We start from the raw sequence: 26,219 nt of genomic DNA on the forward strand, positions 1-26,219 counted from the left end.
ATGTTGTTGAGTATCTAAGCCTTCTCCTTGTTTGTGTTCTCAAGCTTCTGTCTTTCTGCCTGTCTTGCTTTTTTTCCCCCCCTTTTTTTTTTCTTTTTTTCTTCTTTTATTTTCTTTTATTCCTCCCAGGACTATGATGCTATGGTGAAGCTGGTAGAAACATTAGAAACGCTTCCTACCTGTGACCTGGCTGATCAACACAACATTAAGTTTCATTATGCTTTTGCTTTGAACAGGTAAGGATTGTTTTTTGAATATGTTTCATTATATTGCTGTTGTTTCAAATGGGGTTATATTTAAATCTGTAGTGCAGATGATAAGGATCTGCTCCAAAGGCCACTGGAGTAATAGTGAAAGATTTCATTGATACCAGTGTTTTTTTGATCAGGCTGAGACTGTTCTGAGTCGCTGATTCTGAACATCTCACTAAGTTCAGCATAGTAGAGTTGCAAGTGATTACTCGGTCTATGAGTACATATTCATGAAGTAGCTTCCTTGAAAGATTGAAAGGCAATCTGCACGTACAGTCTATTTCCTGATTTAGCTTTTCTAGTTTAGGAAACACATATGTTGTTGAACCCTTCTAGATAGCTACAGATTTCTACAGTTCGTATGTATAATATATGCTCTGTTCCTAAAGAAGGTATATTGATATTGTATCAGAAAGTGGGTTTCATTAATGCATCTAATTTGGCTTGTATGAAAGTAACTGCTTAGATGAAATGCACATTATTTATAGTTGAGACCTGCCATTAAACTAAAATATGGCACTGGGCAGAATCAGTGTGGCACATGAAGTGTCTAAGAACTTAGTAACAGATCTAGAAAAGCAGTCATGGATGGGAAAATCTTACCAGAGAAAGTATTTTTTGTGTGTGTGTGTGACATTTTATAGGTAGTGGTGATAACTGGCACCATTTGACAGATTCATCAAGCCTAGGAGTAAATCCAAAATAGTTGCTCAGCACCCAATTTGGGGTTGTTTCTTCATCCACTATTGTGAATTTTGATGGTTCTTCAGTTGAACTGCATTCTCAATGAAATGGGTCTTTACTCTCTAATTAGTTAGTGGGTGGTTGTTGTTGTTGTTGTTGTTTTTCCCCCTCTCTTTTCAAGTGAGAGTTTATGTGAAATAATTCTAATTGAATCAGTTATTTCAATTCTCAGAAATTCTGGCTTTTTTGAAATCTTTGCTGTAGATTTCTGCACAGGTAGGAGCAATTCATAAAATTCTTAAATCACTCGGTGTCTTATTTTTATGCAAGAGGATTGCACCCACCAGCTTGTGGCTCAGGAACTTCCTCAGACAGAGCAATAAATTTTGTGTTTAGTAAGTAAATTTGGGAATGGAAAAGGAGGATGGATTTGCAAAGAGATTCTCTTTTCTGTAAATGATAGCTGTTCGCTACTTTTGTAACCTTTCTCCCTCAGTAGAGACTCAGAAAACTTGAACAAACGAAAGTAAACCCCAACAAATTATTTTTGAGCGTCATAAGGAAGAGGCCCAGAGCATGCTGGGGATGAGAAATGGGGCAGGACTGATTTCCAGAGGAAGAATTTCTGGTGCAATTGGCTGTTTGTGAATTTTTAATCTGAATCTTAGTATCTTAGATCCCTTAAATATCAACAGCTAATAAAACGCAAGGAGAGAGCAGGAGTGCATCCCATTGCATATAGAAACTCTTCCATACCATTGATAATTATTCTCTCTCTGCTTTGTGTTTCTTTCTCATCCTACAACTTTATTTTCTTTTTCATATACTCATGTCCTCTTAATTCCTAGCTTTTATTTATGTGTCTCTGGTGGTATTTTGGTGGTATTTTATTGAATACTGGGATGTTTTCATAGTTATCCTAGTATTCTGAAACAATTCCAAGTTATTTCCCAACTGGCAGTGGCTCTTGCAGTTATCATGTTTCGAGGAGTTAAAGGACCCTTGTGGGTTCTTTCCAACTTGGAATACTTTTATGTTTCTATAATTTAGCCTGATTATGCTTTATTTGTTTTCTGTGCAAAGTTTGTACTGAGAAAACCAAGATGTGCTAATAAAGAAAAAAAAGAGCATTGTTAACAGCTCTCCCATGTTATGTGTTCTGTTTTAAAGTAGTGTCTGAATAAATGGTAGTATTAATCCATTTTCTAACTCATTTATCATTAAACCATGTTTTGGAAGGGCAAACTTTATTTTGAAAGAATTCTCAGAAAAAGTTATTTTAGGAATTGCTCAACCCTGAACCAACCAAAGCAATCAAGAAGACCAACTTGTGTTTTTACTGTATGTACATGCAGAGTTCTTAAAGCTGCATCATATCCCAGCCATGAAAAGGCTAACAAAAATAAAATGTTGAAGACTGACAATTAATAGTACCTATTTCGAATTAGTATTTATTCTCTAAACTGATTAGAGTGTGTCGTACCATGAAGAATGTACATATTTCAATGTAAGCTGGCCTGTAACCAAGGAACAGTAAAATGCTGTGAGTCCTGTCTGCAACTCATATTCAGGAGGTTTGCTTAAATGAGTCTGACTCACTTGATGAACCAATTTACTGCAATAAAGATAACGTTTTCTGTTTTCCTTCCATGACTGCCTATCATAACACACAGTGCTTCAGCTTTCCCTGCTCAAAGAGGCATCTCCATCCTTGCAGGTTTTCAGACAAAATTCACTGTTGGGCAGTGGTTCTGCTCAGGTCATGAGATTCCAGTGGCTGACCTTCACAGGCCCCTTCCAACTCACCTTTGTGTGATTCACTCTGCTATGGCTCTAAACGGGGGCTGGGAAGCATGGGGAAGCTCATGTCATTGATAGTGGGTAAGAAAAACAACAGTCAGTGCCTTGAGGACTTGAGGATATATAGTAATCTCTTCTATGTCATTGTACTGCAAGGCCAAACAGGCCTTGATAGTGTCACAGGTCTGCTTTTAGGGCACCTTAAAACAAATTCTAAACTCTCAGACATGCAGATCCTGAAGCGTGGGGTATGAAATAAGTGAAAACACATCATGGTCCAGTGCACTGGACCGTGTACTGTACTGTTCATTTAGCAACCAGTGTATTTTCATGTTGACAAGACAGGTTGCTTGTAGCCTGAAGTATGTGTTTTTCCAGTTCTGTTTGTTTGTTTCTTCTCACAGTTAGTTTTCTCTTTTTGGGATTGCTTTAGAAGGTGATACCTTTTCCTAAATTTGCAGATTATTGTAATTGATTTGCTGCTTTTTGTTGCAGAATCATCAAGTTATGCTACTGTGAGAAATAGCGTTTATACAAATGGATCTAAACTGATTTTGTTTAATAATAACTTGTGTTGGGTTAATGTATAGTTGTTTAAGAAAATTTTAGCACTGAACAATATATTTTTAATGGAGAATTGTTTCTTACCTTCTATGAACTGAATCAATCGCACATTTCCTGCTAGGAGACAGAAGCATTTAATTTTGTTTTGAGTACTTTAATGTGCTGTTTGTTTAGTTCTTGTTGTTTTGAAATGCTCCTAAGATTTTCTTCTGTGAATTCAGGTTCATGCTTTGAAATCCAGAAGATTTAACCTTTGCACTTTTCTATTTTAGGCAGTCTTGCTTTACACATTGCATTTTTTTCTTTAAGTCTGTTTCAATCAATATATAACACATGTTAATGTTATTATGTCATTAATATTTAACCTGTTTTCACACAAGACATAGATGAGTCTGTTTGACTTGGAAGCAGTCTTTTTTGTTGTTTTTTCTTGCTATTTAATATATAATGTTTAATAAATATATATTATATACATATTATATAATATATATATATTTAGTATATATTTAATATAAGATTGAGCACATGCTGAATTCTATGACTTTGTTACACATTTGCTTACTGGGAGTTGCTGGACTTAAAGTTTAAGGCCCAATTTAGTTCTGTTTACCCAACTTTCTTCCTTCACTGCTGTTTTTTGTCTTCTTTTTTGTCATTCTTTTTTAATACACACAAGATGTTGCCTCTTTCTCTTTGTCCTCTGTGTTAAAATAGCCAAGTTTAAAATCCCTACAAAATATAGTTTGATAGAAATATTATTAAATAAATGAGCACAGTCACTTTATATAGCCTCCACTTAAGGAGTTGGTTAAGTTGCAGATGGTCAACTTAAATGAGTATTTTCAGGAGTGATCACCAAACAGGCATTTGTTTCTCACTGGAGTATCTGCAGAATCTGTCTGCTTACACGAGGAGGAATTGCGTGGAATTATGGATTTTCTTTCATTGAGGAATTCTGGGCTTAAATCAGTACTTAAATGAGCTAGAAGTAGGGGTCCGTGATATGAGAGTACTTTTGTTTTTTATCAACCAACCAACATGCAAGCACCATTGTAAATGAAGTCTGTACGTAGTAATGTTGGGTGAGTTACAGGATAGGGAGAAGACACCTCTATTCCACCATCTTGCAGTTACTGTTTGAGATCTGAAGTTGTTAATTTTATTCTTTGTCTTTGATTTCAGAAGAAATAATGCAGGTGACAGGGAGAAGGCACTACAAGTCATGCTTCAGGTCCTGCAGACGTGTGATCACCCTGCTCCAGATATGTTTTGCTTGTGTGGAAGGATCTACAAGGATATGTTTCTTGACTCTGACTGTAAAGATATCAACAGTCGAGATCGTGCCATTGAATGGTAACCAAAGAAAGCACAAAATCTTTCTTTAAAAGCGTCTCCCAGCTTTTACAGTTATGAAAAGCAGAGCTGTACAATATAGAAGCTCAAATGTTCCTCATTTCCACTTTTTTAATGGTTTGATTTGACTAAGTGATTTACTGAGTGCTAGGTATTTGGATACATTTCCTTGCTTCTGTATAGAGTGAATACAATGAGTATAAGATGATTCACCTAACTCTTTTCAAAGAAAATCTGCTTCAGGGCCAAAACAGAAAGCAAGTGAGTTTGTGGGGCATATGTTGGTCCTTTGTGCAAGGATGGTGCCTACCTTGCAGCTCTAGGACATAGAAAGGTCCACTGTATTTGAGGAACAGTATTATAACTGCACTCTTTCAGTATCTCAGTAACCTCTAATGAGTGTGAAGCATTAAAACAAAGTACTTGGAGCCTATTTGTAAAACTTGCACTGAAGACTAATACTTTCATTGCTTTTCTCATATGAATAATACCATACGTGTTCTGTTGCACGTAAGAGTATAGCAGTAACCAATTTAAGTTTTATTTTCACAAAACTACAGAAAGTAGCAGGACATACAACTGAACAAGTTTTTCTTTCTCACCATAAAACACAGAGTTTCTTTGTTCCAAGTGCTCTTTGCAGTGCATCAGAGGCATGAACTAGCCCTATAGTCCTTCCAGTAAATTAATAGCTTAAAATGGCTACCCAAACTTTGCAGTATTTATTATTCAGTGAGATGTGAGCTCTTGACTCTTCTCTGCAGGTACCGCAAAGGATTTGAACTTCAGTCAACACTGTATTCAGGAATTAACCTTGCAGTTTTACTACTTGTTGAAGGACAGCAGTTTGAAAGCTCAATGGAACTGAGAAAGATAGGTAAGCATCCACTCATAGAGCCTTGGATGTGTTTTTTGCCCCTCTCCCTGTGAAGAAAAAAAAAAGTTTATTGAGGTGGGCTGTGTGGATAGAAACATGGTTCAGGCTTTTTAGTGACAGGTCCCCACTGGCAGCCTAAAACACAGGGATCTTGAGGGACCACTTAATATCTTGTTGACTTGCTGCAACTTTCTAGTAACTAGGTGCACCTAAAGGGCTGCAGCTGTAGTAGAACAAGAACTGTCTTCATCACTATCCATAAACTGCCTCTCCTACACTATAGAGATCATCCTTTTGTATAGCTGGCTAAGTAACATAGTATGTTTCATCTTTCCTTGGGGATGTCATGGAAGAATCTGCAGGATTTCTGTTGTCTGAGAGATCATGTGGAAAGATCTATCAGGACAGTAACTACTTCTATACATATCTTCCATGTAGGCCGTAGCTAAAACCCACCAATATAAGTTTATTTTAAAAATTGTACAATAGAAATAGATATGCATTTCTTAGAAGCATGATTGCATAATTTCAAAACTATATTTGAAATCAGATCCTGTCTGAAATCCCTACTTTGACCACAAAGGTGAGGAGTGCAGAAGTGGCTTTTAACCATTCCCATTTCTTTCCTCTGGGGTGGATTTGCATAAACCTCTAGCCAGTGATCTCTTTCAGTCAGCGCACAGCTCGAGGAAACAGAGGTACACAGCTTACACTAAGAATCAGGTGGCAAATGGCACAAGATTTTTTTCAGCATCATACGTGATAGGAGTTCTGGCTGCTTCAACCACGTTGGGGATGTTATTTGCAGACCTAGCCTCTGTGTTAAACAGTATCTATATTTTTTCTAGAGAACGCTTGCTTTTCTTTATTTTTATCACTCATGCTGAATTAAATCTTGTTGGACTTTTATTGATAGACTTATTAGTATATTAGTATTTTACTGCTAGAAAAATGTTTCAATTGAAATTTTTCAGGTGTACGGTTAAACAGTTTATTGGGAAGAAAAGGGAGCCTAGAAAAAATGAACAATTACTGGGACGTGGGACAGTTCTTCAGTGTGAGCATGTTGGCTAATGATGTCAGTAAAGCAGTTCAAGCAGCAGAGAAACTATTTAAGCTGAAACCTCCAGTATGGTATGTAGTAGAAGGCTGTAGTTCTGGGAAATAAACAAAGAAAAACAATCCTCTTGACTCTTGGTTAATTTAACTGGATTTTTCCATTGTAGATTGTTTGTAACACTAATGTTATACTCTGTTCTTTCACTCTGGGAAAGAAAGGACAATGAAGGGAAATGGTAAGAAAGTAACTTACCCATTATTGCTGGCTGTATGTCCCATTGCAGCAAGGTTTATAGGAAAGAACTTAGCAATCGGTGACAATTCCTTGTGAAACAATGATTTTCAGACTTTAGATTGCTGCTGATCTTGCCTCTGCCATCTTCTGCCTCGTAATATCCTGTCCAACTGTCACATAACTATTCATGTGACTACACCCTTTTGCAGTAAGATGTTTATGAATGTCTAAGTGAGTCTGTGACATAGGGTTTATGCTAAATTAGCTGTTCTTTCAGAAATGTGTAAATATCAACCATTTCCTTCATGGTAGCTTTTAAGTTACATTTGATTTTGCTTCACATTATACTTGGAGTTACTTTTTGGATGTCTAAGTTAGTTAAGTGCTTTTGGAATCTGGTTAAATTCTGTTATCTCTCTGTTAACTCACTAATTCAATACGTTCTAGGTACTTGAAATCGTTAGTTCAGAATCTGATGTTAATTCAGCGTTTCAAGAAATTCACCATAGAACATTCTCCTAAACAAGAAAGATTGAATTTCTGGCTAGATATAATTTTTGAGGCAACGAAAGAAACAACTAATGGACTGAGATTTCCAGTAAGATGTTATGTCCAAGCAAGTTTTGTTTGTCTTATGTTTCCGGTTATCACCAGAATTAGATGACTTTAAGCACAATACTTAAATGTTGAACTGCCTGTTATTTCATTGCATGAACCAAACCCCTGTATTCTGTAAAACTGTACTTTTAAAAAAACATTCGACCCACTGCCCTAAAATGATTGTAAAGAAATATTTCTGAGTCTTCTAATAGAAACCATTATCATACCATTTGATTGGCCACAGGAATGCAACATCTTCCTGCCTTGTCTTGCCCTTCTCTCTTCCCTGGAAACTTTTTAGGCCTTACTTTGTGGTTACTTACTGCCTATTCCGAAACATTAGTGTTTACTGAAGATGCTGTCATGTGCTACCTGCTGTTTTATTAAGGAAAAATATTCTCTCTTAGGTTCTGGTGATAGAACCAACTAAAATCTACCAGCCTGCGTATGTTTCAATTAACAATGAAGAAGATGAGAGATCTCTTTCTTTGTGGCATGTCTCTCCAACTGAAATGGTAAAACCGTCAGCAGATGCATCTCATTCTGATTCATAATGCTTAGATTCACTTTTTTATGCGTAGATTTGGCATGTGAAAATGTGAAAATGGACTTTTTACAAGGAAAACTATGAGATAAGGTACTGGAGATTAGGAAAGAAATATGGATGGATAAAGTTCAAGAGATTAATGAAGGAATATAGACAGTATAATCTTTTGAGAAAGAAATAACTTTGATTTTACACTGGGATATGTTTGACCAACTCTTCCTGTCAGGATGGTGTAGGTGGAGACTAAAACTCTAGACAGGTGAAGTGCAGAAAAGACATATGTTAGAGTGAGACTACATAGTTACCTGGATCTGTGAACCTTTTTTTTCAGAATGCTGTGCTACTTCACTGCTTGGAGTGAATGTGCCTGATGCATGTCTCCTTTAAGGAATAAATTCTTGGTGTATATTTACTGATGCTAAATATGACTCAGCTACTAAAGGGAGATTTGTGGGGGGCCAAGGTGCAGATTGTCCTTTTGTTTTGCCTCCACTGTGCTCTACCTGAGCTATCCTTACTGGCTCAGTACTTCTCTAGGAAGAAACATGAAGTATTCTTTCCCTTCAAGCCTTGCTAAAACTAGGGCATAGTTTGCTTTAATGTTTTATATGAAAAATTGATTGGTTAAGTCAAAACATACTGTTTGGTAAATTGTAATTAAAGTGTATTTATTTTTTTTAATTTTATTTGAGGAAATATTTCCTTTTTTCCCATCCTGCAATGTTTGCATTTGTTTTTCCTCAAGTGAGTAAAACAACAACAATTCTTATTAGAAAGTTGGAGGATAAGAAAAAAATAAAATAAAAAAGAAGGAAGGAGGAAATAATGGAAGAGAGATGTTAGAAAAACTTTTTGCTTACCATGCTGTAACTTTGTTTCTGATAGTATGGTTAAATAGTGTTTGTATTAATCTGATATAGTTCTGTTTTTCACAGAAACAGATTCATGAATGGAACTTTTCAGCTCCTTCCATAAGGGGAATAAGGTTGGTGTGTCCGAAAAAGTGTTTTGTTTTGTTTTTTTAATGAATGCTTCATGTTTCTCTCGAGTGGGAAGTCTGGATTCTGCCTTAAGTCTGTTCAGTGCATTGTCTGTCACTAAAGCTGCTTCAGTCCAACTTGGCTTGAAATGTCAAATGGGAAGAATTTTCCTTTCCACCCATGGGCAGAGCTGTATATTTCACATAGAAATACACCTTTAGAATTAGTTTATGTATTCTCTTGTAGATTTCCCTGTTTTCAATTGTATAGCTGCTTTTCTAAACTTGAGCTAAACTTCTATGTATTTTACAAGTTGGGACATTTTGCTGCTAGAGATGCAAGAAATGGGGAACCAGGAGAGAAAGCAAAATGAAGTCTACGTTTACGTCCTGACGTGTCTATGGCATTCTTGCTCTCTGCTTGTGCAGACTGTAGTTTAGGACTGGAGCAACCATAAGCACAGAGTAAAGATGTGTGATGAGTCTTTACTTTTTACCTGTGCTTGTGATTTACTACATTTGTAGATTGGGCCTTTTTAGAGACATAAGTGGCTCTTTGCTGGAGCCACTTTTACAAAGGCATAAGCTTAAGAGCTTGACAAACTTTATTTACCTAAGGTGTTCTGTAGTTCTCAATGCAGGGGCTTTCAGGGCCACAGTTATCACTATAAACATTTGAATGTTAAGTCCCAGGTTTGTCATCTATGAACTTGAATAATGTTTTAAGCAAATAAGCTCAGTGAAATAGAAATAAAATCGTGAGTAAGGTGAATGGTAGTTGCTATGAAGGCCTGTAATTGTGAGTGTGTACTTAGATCCTCCCATGTCTTTTGTAATTGCTTCCAAGAGCAGTTTTTAGTTTTAATGAATCCGATGTGTTTTCTTCTGTTACTCCAATGCAGTGTAAGTGGATGTGAAGTTATCATTACAGAAGCAAGCCTGTGGAGCTGACTGCGCATAACTAAGCAAACCATTTCTAAAACACATTAATCACCTCTGGTCAACACATCACACAAATCAGTCGTGACTGAGAAAGTTAACTTCTGATTAAAGGGAGGCAAGCTATTCATTTGCCATGATTCTTAATCACTCTGGGGATTACAAAGCTGAAGGAAGGAGTCCATTTATATTTATAGGAACTGCATGTTTGCTAGGTATATGACAGCTTCAAATTGTAATACTTTTGAAATTGCTTTTATGTCAAAGGTATAACACTATTTATAATACAGTGTTTAGTTACTCTGTTGTCTGTCTTCCATTTGCTTGTGGAAGGATCATCTTGCTTTGTCGTTTAGTTCTTGTGCTGGGTATATGTTTGCCTTCTTTGTGAGACTGCGAGAGTTTCTATATCAGAACCAAGTTACAGAATGACAAAGCATATTTTCAAATATTTCTGAAAAAAAATCTTCTGGCAGAATTTTAATATTTTGGAACATCTGTCAGTACAGCCCTAAATGATGCTACTGAAAGTTGGTCTTATAATGTCCTGCACCATTACTATAATCTACTACCACGAATTTTAACAGGCTCAGCAGTGGCCAAGTATGATCTGAAAGTTTGATTAAGGCAACCAGGCAAGAATAAAAATGCTTTTATTCATTTAAAGCATAAAAATAATGACCGTTCCTTAACCATCATAGCTTGGCACTTATGTGGAATGATACTGAAGTGTCTGAAATGATAAGAGGTTCGTTCCTGGGTTTACTTTCATATTTCAGTTGTGTTTTATGGCCTCTGCTTTTAGCTTCAGTGCATTTAGATGAGCTATTTGTAAAACTGGAAAGGCACAATATGCTATAAATAATCACTTTTTCAGAATTACTGCTACAGTTTAGAGTAAATATTGGTCATCCTAGAACTTGTTTATTAGTATTAAAGCCATAAAAATATATACTGTGAAGTATCTGCTCACCGTATCTTCCTGCTCAGTTTTATTGTGAGTGTAATGGAAGTATAAAAATATGAAATATTGGTCAAGCTTAAAAGAAAGACTTTCGTGATATCTAGATTGTTGTCAAAATAATTCACTTTTCATAGAGGTATCAACAAATACACTGAAATCTGATGAAACTATGTGAAGATGGAAGGAAAGAGGAGCAACAAACCTTAAAGCACTTGATATAGGTCAGCATTTTACCAAAATAAGCAGTAGCTTAGACATTCATCAAACTGAGGGTAGGGTTTTAGTCCCTAGGATATAAAAAAACTCAAAGCTTCTAGATGTAGTGAAGATTAATATAATTGCATATAGCTTCTAAAAATAACGTGTTTGTTAGAGATTTCAATTAAACTAAAAATTACCTCCACTTTTTTCTGCTTCTTCTAATGGTTATGTCCAAAACAGCCTTTTCTTGATTTTTCTTTTTACAGTATTTCCAAGTTTGATGAACGATGTTGTTTTCTTTACGTGCATGATAACTCAGATGATTTTCAAATCTACTTTTCTACAGAAAACCAGTGCAGTAGGTGAGTTCATTTTCTGTGGATATTACAAGCAAAATCTGTCCCAAATGTAATTAATTTAGTAAACATTGAAAGCTGACAGTTTTGCCTGACCATTTTTTCTTTCTTTCTTCATTTCTTTTTACTTGATTGAGAAGCAACGAGCTAAATCCTGTGGGATTTAAGGTGATGAGAGCAAAGTCTCATCACGTGTTGACTGATTCTGGTCAGTTAAAGTAGCTTATTCTCATGCATTCAGATATTTTGTGATAACAATTATGTTGTCTCTTAGCAGTAAACCTACTAAGTTTCAGACCTAAATATAGACCATATTCTTTCTGCGGACAGATACTGACATGTAGGTCTTCTGAATGAAGTAGGAGTAATTTGTTGATATACAGTATTTTGGGATGAACTGTATATTTTCTTGCAGTAATTATTAATTTATGTGTTAGGTAGAGTAAGCTCATGCTAAAGAGAATTATTAGCTCTATGGAGTGCAAAGCTTAGAAGAAAGGAAGCATCAAAATTTTTACCTGTTGAGCATTAATTTGGCGTTGCAGTTTCTGTTATGATGAAAGATCGCTTTTTTTATAAATGTTTTTTTTTTTTTTAATGCACAACTGGAGTCTGTTCCAGAAGAGAGTCCCTGGTAGTCAATGAAAGAGATGTTGTAAATACTTTATTATCATTTTTAATAATTTGTAACCCCATATTATGGAATTTTGAGGAGGAAAAAGAAAATGTGGCTCACACAGGAGCCTACAGGAAAACTTGGTCTTGTACGCAATGTTCTCTATCCCAGGGGACTAAATAAAATCAGTTAAAATCCTTTTTTTTCCAAAATATGTTACTTTTTCTATTTTTTGTCTTTCTGGGTGCCCAACTAGAAATGACAAAATTGGATTTTCAGAAGTAGTGGGGAATGACATTTGCAACCAAAGTCTGTGGAAACATTTAGCTTAAACTGAAAATAATAGAATTCTTGTCACTGCACGCCAAATACGAGGTTACAAATCTTGTGCCACAGGACTGAACCTTTGAAAATCAATACATAATTTTTGAATATCTCAATTTCTTCTCTAATTACGTTTGTAAATATAAGGACTACTCCATTTGTTTGCTTGTGAGCAAAGCCCATCCTGGGAAGAATTTATTTAATCTCTTTCTGAAGGGCTGTTTTTCTTTGATCTTCTGCTATTTATTGCTCTCTTAGATTCTGTGGGTTGGTGAAAGAAATTTTGTCTGATGCAGCTGGCAGTACTTTGGAACTAGAAGGAGAAATAGATGGAGAAACATTGGAGGTATGTCAGTGTTAAAAGGTCAAAGAACTGTGAATCATTTTCTCCATTTTCCTTGCACTTTCCTATCAGTACGCTGGAAAGACAATCAATAAAAATTTTAATTCCTTAATTACATATGAAGCTTCAACTCTTACACAGTTATCTGTGACCAGAACTACATTCATTTGAGAAAAGAAAAACCCTAACTATATTAAAATGCAATGATCCTGCTACTACCGTAAACTGTATAAATCCCTAAAGAAATGTGTTACTGATTTCGTATTTACACTGCAAACAATCTATAGATAAGAGTCATCTGATACCACCTGGCTCAGGAGGGTAAGAAAAAGATACTGTTGACGTAATTGATGAGCATAAAAGCCCAGATGTGGTCTGTTTGATTTGGGTGTCTTTCTGCTTCTGTCCCATTCTACCAATTCCATTATACAATTAAAAGGCATTACAACAGTGAGCCTTTGTAGTAATTAAGGTGTCAGAAGAGGATGAAGAGAATAGATGACCCTTTACTGTGCTGTTGCAAGTAATTTCATACTGTGGGGAGGAAGAATTTTTGCACTAAAATTTGCATGTGTTGGTTACAGGATTTTTTCCTCAAGTGAAGAGGACAAGATAAGAACACCTGTTAAGCCCACCTTAATTCATGCATATGTAGTCTTGGCATTTATTATAGGATTGGGGTCTGCTTTGGCAAAGGAAGTGTATAATCTATAGCTGCAGATTTTACATTGCATATTTATGAACTTAGCTCATGGCAGAAAAACCTCAAAACATCACAGTCTATTCAGATGTGTAATAGTGTCTCACAGGAAGTGAGTTCACCACAGCTTAAGTCTTTCAAAAACAGAATTGGTAAAAGCCCTTGAGAATGCACAGTGGGAAACAATCCTGCATCAGTCAACAAAGTATAGAGAAATGACCACATAAATCACTGTTATATCTTTAAGCTACATCATTCTGTAAGTGTATATCCCAATGTTTTCAGAATTATCACCTTGTACTTACTATTTTAGGTGAGAAAATTAAGAATTCGAGATACTAAGGGGAGGATAAATTTGCTTAGCTTCAGTGAAAGGCCTAATGCCTTCCTGCAATCTGAGATCTTTTTAAATGAGACCACGTGGAAAAAGCACCTTTGTATCTCCTTGACGGACTTGACAAGCATAGAGAAATCAGAAATTCTAACGATTAATAAAAGAAATATTAACACGTGGGGAAGAGGAAAAATAACTTTGAGCATAATTTCTGGAAAGATTGATCATTTCAGTTAGAGAATGATAATGTTATTCTGAGATGATGTATATTTTGAATTGCAGTGTTGCTTGAGAGCAGCTACAGTTTAGGTCTCTGCAACAGACTTAAAAGGTGTGTTTGGCAGTTCTCTCTGCCTTAGAATATTTGTTTCTGCATATTGATATTGAAGAAGTTCCTATCATTTTTTAAGTTCCTACTGTGCTCCACCTAGGATATACTGGAGATCAGACATCCCCGACCCACATTAGTACATATGGTCAGCTGTAAGCACTTGTTTCCTCCTACCTCCTGGCTGAATTGCACATGCAGGGGATCACATATTCAGACCTTTGGCAGTGAGCAGTGATTGATGCAGTCTTTCTTTGTGCCTGTTGGAAAGCAGCATTAAACACGTCTGGTCTCTTAAAATGTATACCAACTAGCAGTGAACTATAAATCTCCTCAGTTTTCTTGTTTCATAGGACACAGACTGGAGAAGACAGTGATTATAGAGCTGCCTTCAGACTAGAATGTTGCAGATGGGATTGCTGTCAATCTTAAATTCTGTAATGTGACTGCTGAATTCTTTCTGCAGTTTGATGTCATATGATAGCTGTGAAAGTTGGATGTGTTACTAGCAAAGAACTTGACAAATTTTACATATGGCATTTTAGGTCAGTTGTGCCTATCATATAACAAGATTATGTTATAATTGTAAAGTGCTGAAACATGGAAAATGAAACTGTGCTAAAGCTAGGCTAGCTCAAGTTTAGCTCCACTGAACAGAATATGCTGTTAAGATAAACGAGACAGTTTTTCTTTAGCACCTTTCATATAGTGACAGGAAACATGTCATCTTTTCTGAGAGGAGAAAGGGAGTTTCAGCAACACATGGACAGTGCAATACCAGAACTGCAAAGAAAAGTCAGATGACACTTCACAGGATGGCTGATGCTGGCAGGCGCCTCTGTGTCCATCAGGCCCAGCCCCTGTCCCAGCAGCACACCCAGAGCAGGGTGCCAGGCCCTTAGTCAGGTGGCTCTTGAAGATCTCCAAGGAGGAGACTGCACAGCCTCTGGGCGGCCTGTGCCAGTGCCCCATCACCTGCACAATAAAAGGGTTTTTCCTTCATTTCAATGTAATAGATCTCAAGTCTATATTCTGTATGAAGTAGTAGATGAAACAGAAGTAGTAATTATGGATAGAAATATCAATAGTTGTGGCTATTTGAAAAAAAACAACAACAACAAAAAAAAAACCCACTAAATTGGGTAGAGGACTCATATGAGGCTACAGAGGATATTACGCAGTTTTCCTATATGGGAAATCTGTGTTGATTTGAAAAGATGCAGAGGGAGGTCTGTGCAAATCCTGATTATATCTGAGGCTATCAAATTTCCCTGTTCCTTTCTTACATATTTGCAAAAGTGCTTTTTTAATATTCTTTTGATGGCACTGTTTCACTGAGCTTAATTTACCATTGTGTTCCTTTTTGGGGTGAATGCGTTTGGAAGTTGGTAAGGGAAGATGTTTTGTAAAGCAAATAATGTGGACATTTTGAAAGTTGTATAATGCATGAGGCTGGTGGGTAGGTACCATCTGCTCTGTAGTAGCTACTCTGCACTGACTAATCCAGTGTAGTGCAAAACTTCTGCTAAACTTCTCTGTAATCTCAAATGCTACTGATCACTATTAATGTACTGCTTTGTTTGTCTTCTTGCAGTACGAATATGATTATGATGAGAAAGGTGACAGAGTAGTTCTAGGAAAAGGTACTTATGGGGTTGTATATGCTGGAAGAGACCTTAGCAACCAGGTCCGAATAGCCATCAAAGAAATACCCGAGAGAGACAGCAGGTAAGAGTGAGCTTATTGTTGTATGTACACATTGCTATCAGAACTGCGGTTGTTTGCTGAAAACTTGGCTCTTCTTAACAAGTATTTCTATGTGGTTGGTTTATAATGTCTCAGTATACTCACATTCAATTATCGTGTCCTCCTAGTATTCCTCAGCAGCCTTTGGAGAATGAGGACTTCTAATTGTTTGGGAAAGAGTTTATATACATATGTATAGTTATGTGTACAAATATATATATATATGTGTGTGTGTATATGCATAGATATGTGTGTATGTGTAAATTTCATGAAAATGATACCATTTGACAATATATGTATATCTTAAATCCTAGAAAAATTAATTTGTTTTTAAAGTTGCAGTTGTACCTCATCTGTATTCCTTTCAAGGAAGAGAGAAAGGATAAAAGGAGTTTCCAAAGTGAGGGTACCATGCAGATCAAAGCAGATGTGTAAATGTGTAAATATGTTATCTGAGGGCATGTTTCTCCACCTCAGTTGCTCTGAGTTCTACCTCTGCTTTTTTTCAGCAGGCAGCCAGTCACTCTGCATTTTGAAGGTCATGGGCAAGATGTTTACTGAGAGTTGGATCAATATCACTATAATCCATTCTGTTTGCAAAATATCATTTAAACATAGCCTCGAGCCCTTTCCCCCATCATGAGCTACTCCTTGTTTTTTTTTCCTGTTTGTTTTTAATAGATATTCTCAACCTCTTCATGAAGAGATAGCACTGCATAAATATTTAAAACATCGGAATGTTGTCCAATATCTTGGATCTGTTTCAGAGGATGGATACATTAAGATTTTTATGGAGCAGGTGCCAGGAGGTTTGTATTATTCTGAGCTTAATCTCTCAAAGAAACCAAAAGCAGTTGGGACCCTGAACTTAGTGAAAGCCAATGGATATGCACTTAATGTGCTTGTGCACGGTATTTGGCTTTTCTGTTGAGCCATTCACTACCAGTGGCATTCTTTGCATGTGAAGAATGATTTGAAATATACAACTCCCAGTCTCCTCTCCCCTTCCTGTAATAATGATGAACCTGGAGCAAATTTACTAGAAAAAAACTATGTAATGTTTGGTGTCAGATCTTCACATGTTATAGATCAGTAGAGATAGAATTCTGATTTCCTTTTAGCCTGATCAGCTAAATAACTGGAGCTTTTAAGATAGCTTCTGTCGAGTGGTAATACAGGTTGAGCAAACCGAATATGAATTGGTACCTGCTACGTTCAAACAGTGCTTTTCCTTGGCTGATCAAAGACAGAAGGTGGTCTGCTTCTGTTGCTCATAAATAACAGTTTTGTTCCTTCAACCTTATATACATCTAAGTCCCTCTTCACCTACTCTAGGTTTCACTCCCACCTCCCTTTTGTATATGTCAATATAAGTCAGGATGAATGTAGTCAGCTTTGTAATTTGCAAAACTAAAACAGAAAGAAGAAAAAGCAGGTTTTCCATGGAAGAACCACACAAACATTCACAGAATAAATAAATGTATCTGGGGCATTCATGATTGGAAACATTTTTATTTTGAATTCTTGTGACCGTCTGACCTAAAAGCCTTCATTTTGACTTTTTGTTGTTGTTCTGTTTTAAGCTGAGACACTGACATGTATGATATGCTGATTTAATGAACTTAAATCAACACTTCCACTTGTTTTCCTACACTTGTTAAAAGTGTCAGCTGCTGCTGTTTACCTGCCTTTTTTCCTCTATTCATATTTGCACAGTGGAGTGTGCTGTGATTAGTTATTAATGCCAGGGTATTATTGAACCAATTCTGTTAATTTTAACTCTGCAACCAATGTTTAAGAGAAACCAGCTATTCAGATTATGCAAGATTCTTTGACCAAACTTTGTTTTAGAAAGCTGTTGGCAAAAGCTACAATTCCCTTTAACTGAATTTGTCTGGCATTAAATAGAATGACTGCATACTGTTTATTATGAACAGAAAAAGAAAGATTGTCTTTATTTTGGCTTGTGATTAGAGTACTTGTGTAATTAAAGAACAGATTATACCTACTGAAGGCAGGTGATTTATAGATGACTTACCTCTTGCTCTGTACATCCATTAGTTTGCTTCTTTAAGATCATTCCTTTGTCTTTTCCTTTGGAATTTCCAGGACATAGTCTCATATTTGCAAGGAAATTGATTTTTATTTCCCCCCTATTTTTCTTTTCTTTTTTTCTCTGAGGTAAATCAGCTTGTTTGCTCATGCATCTGATTCACAAAATATAGTATATTATGTAATACAGTGTCATCTGTTATTGTCTTTACTTCACTGAGAGCTGAATCGAATGAATTGAGAACTCATCCTTACCTTAACAGTTGTTAGACTGAAGTGAGTGAGATGCATATAGCCCTGTTGTAACATTTCTTCCTGTCATGGAGATGAAAAATGAGCTGGTAAAAAAGAAACAGCCAGTCAGGAGCAGTGGGAAATGAGTTGCCTTGACTGAACTAGGAATAATTTGGCTTGATTATAAGTGCTGTATTTCTCCCATGTTAAGATATTGTGCAAAAGGTTGATCTGGCCTTAAATGTTTAATATTAAACTTGGAATTTTGTTATCTTGATATGCTTTCTTCTTAAATCACCTAGGCAGCCTCTCGGCTCTCCTGAGGTCTAAGTGGGGGCCAATGAAAGAACCCACAATTAAATTTTACACCAAGCAGATTCTGGAAGGCCTTAAGTATCTCCATGAGAACCAGATTGTACACAGAGATATAAAGGTAAATGTTTCCTCTGGTGTATCTTGTGTCATTTGCTTTTCATTGCATTTACTTCAGTTAGTTTTACTCTAACCTGATGTAGAATTTTTGATAGAATTTCATGGAAGCTTAAAACATAAGGAAGGAATACAACAAATCCTTGATACTTCTGGAAAATTCCTTTGTAGAAAGGTATATTAAAAAGATAACTACAAACCTGTAAGAGTATCAAGGCTGGGATTTAGAATCTGCACTTACCTGTTTTCCAACCCCTCCATTCCACACCTTCTCTCTTTCATCAAAACTACAGGGGGATAACGTGTTGGTGAACACCTACAGTGGTGTGGTAAAGATATCTGATTTTGGTACTTCCAAACGGCTGGCTGGAATCAATCCATGCACTGAAACATTTACAGGTAAGACTGGTTGAACAGAGATTTTAAGAGTATTGTTAATATGGGTTCTTCATTGTCATCTAGGGCTAAGCCTATGATAGGTTTAGATGTAGAGCCAAGAAGCTCTTTGGATTGGTGGTGAAAGCAGAATTAGATCTCTTTTATTCTGTGCTATACAGTGCTGTAAGTTCCCTTGTAGAAAAAAGTAGTAAAAAATAGCAAAATTCAGGGAAAACAAGGCTTAATGAATAACAGCTGAAAGTTCAGACTGTAAAATGACAATATGGTCACATAATTACTCAATTATTTTATCAATTTTTTTTAAAAAAGGTATGTTTTCACTTGCTGTATGACCATATGCATAGGCTGATAGCACAGATCACAAGTCTTACATTGGCCTGCAATGTAAATATGGAAAAGAGTCATCAGTCACATGGAACGTGGAAGACACAACCTATGTTTAAAGGCTTCCCATGACCTGGTGATGACTGCATTTCCTCCTTTCTTAGAAAGGAAGCCATGAACATAAGATCATGAAGATTCTGAAGTGTTAAGTAAAAAAACTGTTCAGAAGAGTAAGTTATAAGGAAAGCTCGTGAATTAGAAACTTGTCCTGAAATTACCATCCAAATCTGAACAGAGTGTATGTTGTTTGCCTCTAGAGATCAACATCCCAGCAGGTGCAGGCATTTGAAATGAATGTTTTCTGCAAATCTTTAATGATTTTAATTACAATCCAGTTATATCGGGAGTCTTTTAAAGAGAACAAAATAAGTGCTATTAGTGCAACTTGGAATCATAAATGCAACATTTGAATGCTTAGAATGATGCGCTGCAAGAAACAATCTCTTTGGTTGCAGCAGTTAAGCTTGTACATGAAGATATGTCTGAGCAGAGTTGGTTGTATGCTGCCTTCTGAAGCATTCCTTGAATGAGTTTCACTGTGTTTTCCAAAGTATTCAATAAATAAATTTTAATGAGTTGTCTTCCTTAAGTAGCTGGATGAACGATCCTCTAATACATACAGATATTCAGAAAAGAATATTTTCAGTTTTTGCCATCAACATCTGTCCTTGTCGTTGTTAGATGAGTTGTTATTAGAGGTGATGGAGAAATAGTATCTGAAGAAATGTCCCCATACAGTAGTAAAAAAGGTAGATTTTTCCTTGTGCTCTTTTTCTTTGTTCTCTTGTATATTTGCTGTCCTGCTCGTGCCTTAGAGGTATAATTTACCATGACTAGAAATGTTTTACTTAAGTTCTCAGTTTGGATTTAAAATCAGTAGGCAGGGAGCTATTGCCTGGAAGGGCTTAACAATTCTCTTGCTATTTGTTTTGCTTCTTAACTCGGTACATAAACCGCAGATTTTAGGCATTATGCAGTACAATCAGGTGATTCAAGGGTCAGGCTTCTAGTGGTTTAAACATTACATCCATCCATTCAAGACACTCCGCCTGAGGGCAAAGCTATGGCTTGAACTGTAGTTCCACAGTAGTTTAATGAACATATTAATATCCAATGCCTTTATCTTTGCCAGGTGTTCTCTATTTTATTCTTCATAGTTTTACCACGCTGTAATTTCATCACGTTCTTAAGAATAAAAATGATTTAAAGATACTGTAAAAGACCTAGTAGAAATTTGTGCGGAAAAAAAAGTACTGTTGTTGAAACACAGAGAATGTTTATAGATTTCATTTGCTGATGTGGACTGACTTTTTGTAAAGCCCTCTTGTCGGTTTTCTGAATATACTATTAAAGACCAGCGATTCCAGGTTGAATATCCTTATTTCATTTTTGTACCGTATTTTTTCTTTCTCAGTTTTATAGCTAGTTATTGCACTCAGACTGTCTGCAAGTGAACTTCAGGGGCATCCAGTTTTATCTATTAACAGCCAGCTGCTGGATCTTGCAGGTTTTTCTTTGCATCTTTTTGGTAACCTTGGTTGTCAGCGATTCCAAACACATCAAGAAGACTTCGTTGAATTGCTACTTATGAAGAGTTCCTTGATTTTTGTAATCATAATGTAATTAGTTTATCTTGATTATAGCCTCAGTTGTCTTTGTGTAAAACTTTAGATTAAAGTGAAAAAGAAAATATCAACTTATATTTACCAAAGCACTTGTATAAACTAACTTTTTGAAATTCCCAATCACTCTAGTGTGAAGAACCAGTGCCTTTTTGATGCTGTTTTTTGGTGATACTGTCACAACTCCATTATTTTTACAGGACTTCATTCTTTGTTTAAAACAAAACAAGAACAACAAAACACGACCTTCATCTGCTTGCAGGGTTATTCTGTATAAAAATAAGTAAAACAACAACAACAAAATAACTGAGAACAATTGCTTTGACACATTGTTTATAGGGTTTTTTAACTGGGATATTACCTTATTTACATTGTGTTATTTTACCTGCTCATCACCATTAGAGATATTTCTTGCAGATGTTGGATTTTTTTGAGCTTCTGTTAAGTCCTACTTGGCTGATTCTTGATGTTTGATCTTATTAAATCTTGCTTAATATTACAGAGAAGTGTTCCTAGGAACAAACTATCTGAAAAGAAAAACAGATCACATCTGCATTGAAATAGGGATCTAAGAAATGCCAGTATGAAAAGAACTATCAAAGAACATTTTTCTAATAGTTGTTATCCTAAAGATACCAATCATTTAGTTTGTCTACTACAGTGAACCTTAGTCTGCTAATAGTGAAAGACTTACAAAAATATACAGTGAAAAAAAGTATGCTTGCCCCTGCTTCTTGCTCAGTTCTCTCGTTTTCCTACTTGTAACAGCTATACCCACCAAACCATTTCGTTTTGCGCTCTCAACACTCTTCCTCTTTGCAGTCTAAAACTGTATTTTTTTCCCCATGGACTACTTTCTTCAAGTTTTCTCCTCACTACCAGTAGACATCACTTAGAATCCTATCTTCAGATCTTCTGTCTTTATCAGCAGAGACATTTTGGCCTCTCACTTTTTTTGTTAAAGGTGCTGTCCTACACCAGTGTTCTCATTATTCAAGTAAACATAGGGAAAATTGCTCTCATGAACAATATCTGCTACTGCTGCTTTTCATCACCTCCTACCTGCATAATCTTTACAATTTAGTGCCTGCCAAGAAATATTTCATGTGATTTCATGTTCTAAGGAAGCATTTTGATTGTTGAATATATTTTTAGCAGTTTAAAGCCTTGTATTAGAAAGAGGAAAAAGTTTATAGAAAAGATCCTGACATGTAACTTTGTCTACTTCTCACTATCAATCTTGGAACTCAAATCTTTTGGCTGCATGGACTGCATTTGTCAATTCTTGGATTGCTTAGTGGTGTGTTCATTCGCTTTAATAAAAATAAAGAATATGCATGAAACTTGGCAATCCTTTTTGTCTTGACCAGGCACGCTGCAGTACATGGCTCCAGAAATTATTGACAAGGGACCACGAGGATATGGTGCACCAGCTGATATCTGGTCGCTAGGCTGTACCATGATTGAAATGGCAACGGGCAAGCCTCCATTTCATGAGCTAGGAGAGCCTCAAGCAGCAATGTTTAAAGTAAGTGCATGGATTCATCTGGTTGATGAATTTTCAAATTCTAATTTAGTTTTTAAAAGATTAATTCAGTTGGTGGTAACCTTTTGTTGTATGGATCGTTTTGAACAAAACCACAGTCCCAGCTGCATTCTTAATTCTGACTGAATTCTCTGACAGAACTCTCTGACTGACTCTTCTGCTCAAAGCTGTACCGCTCTAGTGAGCTGTAATTTATTTTTGTGCTGGTAATAGGTCATGACTCAAGAGCAGCAACCTCAGAAATGAGTTAATATATATGAAAACTAATATTCTCTGCCTTCTATCTTCTCCTGCTCTTGATTTCCCTGTTGGCAACCATAGTCTCCAGTGATGACAGTGAAGTTCTTAGTGCTCCTTTAAGGTTTTTTTTGTTTGTTTGTTTGTTTTTTGTTTTTAAGCCTTCCTCCAAGAGGATGTGTTTGCCTTTTCTTTCTAAGGCTCAGTCTTTTGCAAGATAATAGGATGTTAGGATGGTCTCCATCAGGAGAGGGGTGGCCAGCAGGGACAGAGAGGTGATTGTTCCTCTCTACTCTGCTCTTGTGAGGCCCCATCTGGAGTACTGTGTCCAGGTGTGGAGCCCCCACTACAAGAAAGACAGAGAGCTGTTGGAGAGGGTCCAGAGGAGGGCCACAAAGATGATCAGGGGGATGGAGCACCTCCCCTACGAAGACAGGCTGAGGGAGCTGGGCTTGTTCAGCCTGGAGAAGAGAAGGTTGCAGGGTGACCTAATTGCGGCCTTCAGTACCTAAAGGGAGCCTATAAACAAGAGGGGAGTCAACTCTTTGAATGGGTGGATAACAGCAGGACAAGGGGAAATGGTTTTAAGTTGAAAGAGGGAAGATTTAGGTTGGATGTTAGTGGGAATTTCCTTATTAAAAGAATGTTGAGGTGCTGGCACAGGCTGCCCAGAGAAGTGGATGCCCCATCCTTGGAGGTGTTCAAGGCCAGGTTGGATGGGGCCCTGGGCAGCCTGGTCTAGTACTAAATGTGGTGGTTGGTGGCACTGTCTGGCGGGGAGGGTTGGAGCTTCATGATCCTTGATGTCCCTTTCAACCTGGGCCATTCTGTGATTCTTTGAAGGTATTGTGGAAGAGGTAGTCCAGAATTTCTGATATGTACTGATGGACCTCTGCATCCTTAGATCCTCCTAAATTTTTATAATCCTTATAATCAAAGCTACCTCCTTGGTGAACTGTTGTCTCTACCACTTCAAGTTTTTTTGTTTGTTTTTTTTTTAAACATATCTGTATGCTGGTGATGGGTTGACAGTTGGGCTTGATCTTAGAGGCCTTTTCCAACCTTAATGATTCTGTGATTCAATGCCTATGTGAGTAAACACTTGAAAATGCTCCAGAAAGTTTTGATAATAAGTATACTTGAAAAACTCTAAAATTAATACTGTTGAGTGGCTTCTTTTGGTATGTCATTTAAAGTCGCAATGTGAACATCGGTGTAATTCTTACAGCAACCATGTCAAAAAATAATTATCAGTAAATGTAGTAATCTGGGCTGCATTTCACTGTGCTTCATACTAGGTCTGTGAGTTGTCCCATGCCCCACAGCTAAAGGGCACAGAAAAGGATGGCTATTGATACTGATGGTTTTTGATACTGTTTCATCGGTACAATGGACTGTCCTGGCTTTTGTTTGGTGTTGAAGGGTATAACCCTGCACCACAGTGCTGTCAGCTTGTGACACTGTTCCACTTGAGCCAGCTGCGAGGGCCTGTCTCCAGAGCACTTCAAGGAGTGGGCTGAGCATAAGATGGTCACAATGAGAGGAGTAGTCACAGCCCAGTGACCTGTTGGCTGTCTTCTCTCTGCCCAAAGCAAAAGTGATTGGTGATAGGATATTGCCCATTTATAAAGCACTGTCCAGAGTTACAAATCAGATAAAAATGCTTCAGCAGAAAAGGCAGGTGTTCTGATATTGTATCTTGCCAACGGGAGACAACATAAATAAATACATTGCTTTGATTTATTTATTAAATACATAATGTCATTGCAGAGGTTAGTAAACTGCAAATACTAAAATAAAGTTGCCTTCAGTTTTTGTTCGTTGCTGAGGTTTGAACATGCTTAGCATTCTGATTTGGAAGGCATAATGCATTATTAGCATTTTATCTTCTGCACCGTCATTCAATTGCAGGCACCACTGCTCAGCACTTCCAGCTTCAGCTTTTTTTTTGAAGCCTTACCATTAAGTACATAATGGTGCCAAAGTATGTTAATGCGGCTCTATAATGTTTAAATTAACGATTCATTTTATCAAGCTGCTGGCACCTGCTTAGCTGTTGGACTGCCATCATCCCTTGTGGTCACTGTCTTTCTGCTTGGTCACCAGAGCATGTTGTGTATAAAGGTGCCAAATCTACAAGTCAGACATGCATTACACAGCTCTGACGTCAAACCATTTAATGCCAGATCAGCATGAAAGAGTAAAAGGGCAGTGAATTAGCTGGAGAAATCACGAGGGAGCAACTTGGAATAGTGCATTTCTCATTGCTTAAATTTTGGGGGGGTCATCTCTATAAACCTTTGGCCATCACATGATTTTCAGTTCCCTTACACTGAAAGGCTATGGTAGATATCTGGCCCAAGTGCTGGGGGCAGTGACAAGGTCAAGGTCATCGTGAGCATTGGTGCAAGGAAATTTGGCTGCAGTGGGAGCAGAACAGGTGGAGGCCCCAGTCAGTGAGACACTTGTGTTAGAGGAGGAAGTCATTCCTGATCCTGAGCACGGATGTGCTGCAGGAGGTCAGCAGCTGAGAGAGATGGGGTGCACCACTCCAGGAGAGATTTGTGGTAGTGTGAGAAGCAGCATTTGAAGCCCTTGGGATGGACAATGTCCAGATCTCGAGACTGTCTGAGAGTATCTGTTTGGACACATCTGTACCTTGACATTTGTATAGCACAATGAGTATTCAAGCCACATTTGCAGTGCAGTAAAACAGGATCAGAGCCTCACTGTCACTTCACTGCTTTGTGTTGACACCTAGCTTGCTGCTTTTCCGCTTCAACGATATCATCAGTGAGAGTGTGCTGGGTCAAGCTAAAAAAGCTTTGACTCATGATCTCCTTGCCACTTTGTTAAAATAATTGCTGTGTGTGTTTTACTTGCAGGTCGGGATGTTTAAGATTCATCCTGAAATTCCAGAATCACTGTCTGCTGAAGCAAAAGCCTTTATTTTGCTGTGTTTTGAACCTGATCCCTGTAAGCGTGCTACAGCGTCTGATTTGCTCAGAGATTCTTTCCTGAAACAAGTCAACAAGGGCAAGAAAAGCAGAATTGCATTCAAGCCTTCAGGTACCAGCCAAATGCAGGTCAACATCATTAGTAAGGGTTATGTAAAAGAGTGGAGCTATTAAGCACTTTCTTTTACTTGTGCCAAGAAATCAGCAGGAACTCAAAAGCCGAAAGTGACTGAGATTTGTAATTAGACATATTTAAATGTAACAATTTCCTCAAAATATGATGCCTTGCTTATTTTGTGTACTGCGTAATTACCTCCCAACCAAATTCTACCTTCTCCCACAAATAAATTGCCCGTTTATAGGAAATTTAAATTAGAAAAATGATGTTCTGTAAGGACTCCAAAGCCGTTCTGCATTTTAGATTCATGGTTCTGTAAAGCTCAGAGATCTGGGCTTCACAAAGCTGGTTCTTGACACCTGGAAATGGGTCTGTCAGGTGTTTCTGTTGACGTTTGGTCAGCGTTGTCCAACTTGAATACAGAACTTGGGAATTTGGCTC

At 37.1% G+C, this 26,219-nt stretch overlaps 1 protein-coding gene across 1 annotated transcript in view; it reads left to right on the top strand.

Annotated features, from left to right (window-relative positions):
• The window catches only part of MAP3K15 (mitogen-activated protein kinase kinase kinase 15), a 67,812-nt gene that overhangs the window by 33,151 nt on the left and 8,442 nt on the right, over positions 1-26,219 (top strand). The window contains exons 7-21 of the mRNA XM_072347559.1: positions 130-236; positions 4,482-4,652; positions 5,417-5,529; positions 6,504-6,663; positions 7,271-7,421; positions 7,831-7,938; positions 8,906-8,955; positions 11,320-11,415; positions 12,608-12,695; positions 15,649-15,782; positions 16,482-16,609; positions 18,389-18,519; positions 18,809-18,914; positions 22,291-22,448; positions 25,589-25,772. Of these exons, the coding sequence (XP_072203660.1) occupies positions 130-236; positions 4,482-4,652; positions 5,417-5,529; positions 6,504-6,663; positions 7,271-7,421; positions 7,831-7,938; positions 8,906-8,955; positions 11,320-11,415; positions 12,608-12,695; positions 15,649-15,782; positions 16,482-16,609; positions 18,389-18,519; positions 18,809-18,914; positions 22,291-22,448; positions 25,589-25,772 (1,885 nt within the window). The remainder of the gene's footprint in view (positions 1-129; positions 237-4,481; positions 4,653-5,416; positions 5,530-6,503; positions 6,664-7,270; positions 7,422-7,830; positions 7,939-8,905; positions 8,956-11,319; positions 11,416-12,607; positions 12,696-15,648; positions 15,783-16,481; positions 16,610-18,388; positions 18,520-18,808; positions 18,915-22,290; positions 22,449-25,588; positions 25,773-26,219) is intronic.

The sequence above is a fragment of the Excalfactoria chinensis genome, chromosome 1 (genome assembly GCF_039878825.1).
Source record: "Excalfactoria chinensis isolate bCotChi1 chromosome 1, bCotChi1.hap2, whole genome shotgun sequence".
In the NCBI taxonomy this organism is placed as follows: Eukaryota; Metazoa; Chordata; class Aves; order Galliformes; family Phasianidae; genus Excalfactoria; species Excalfactoria chinensis.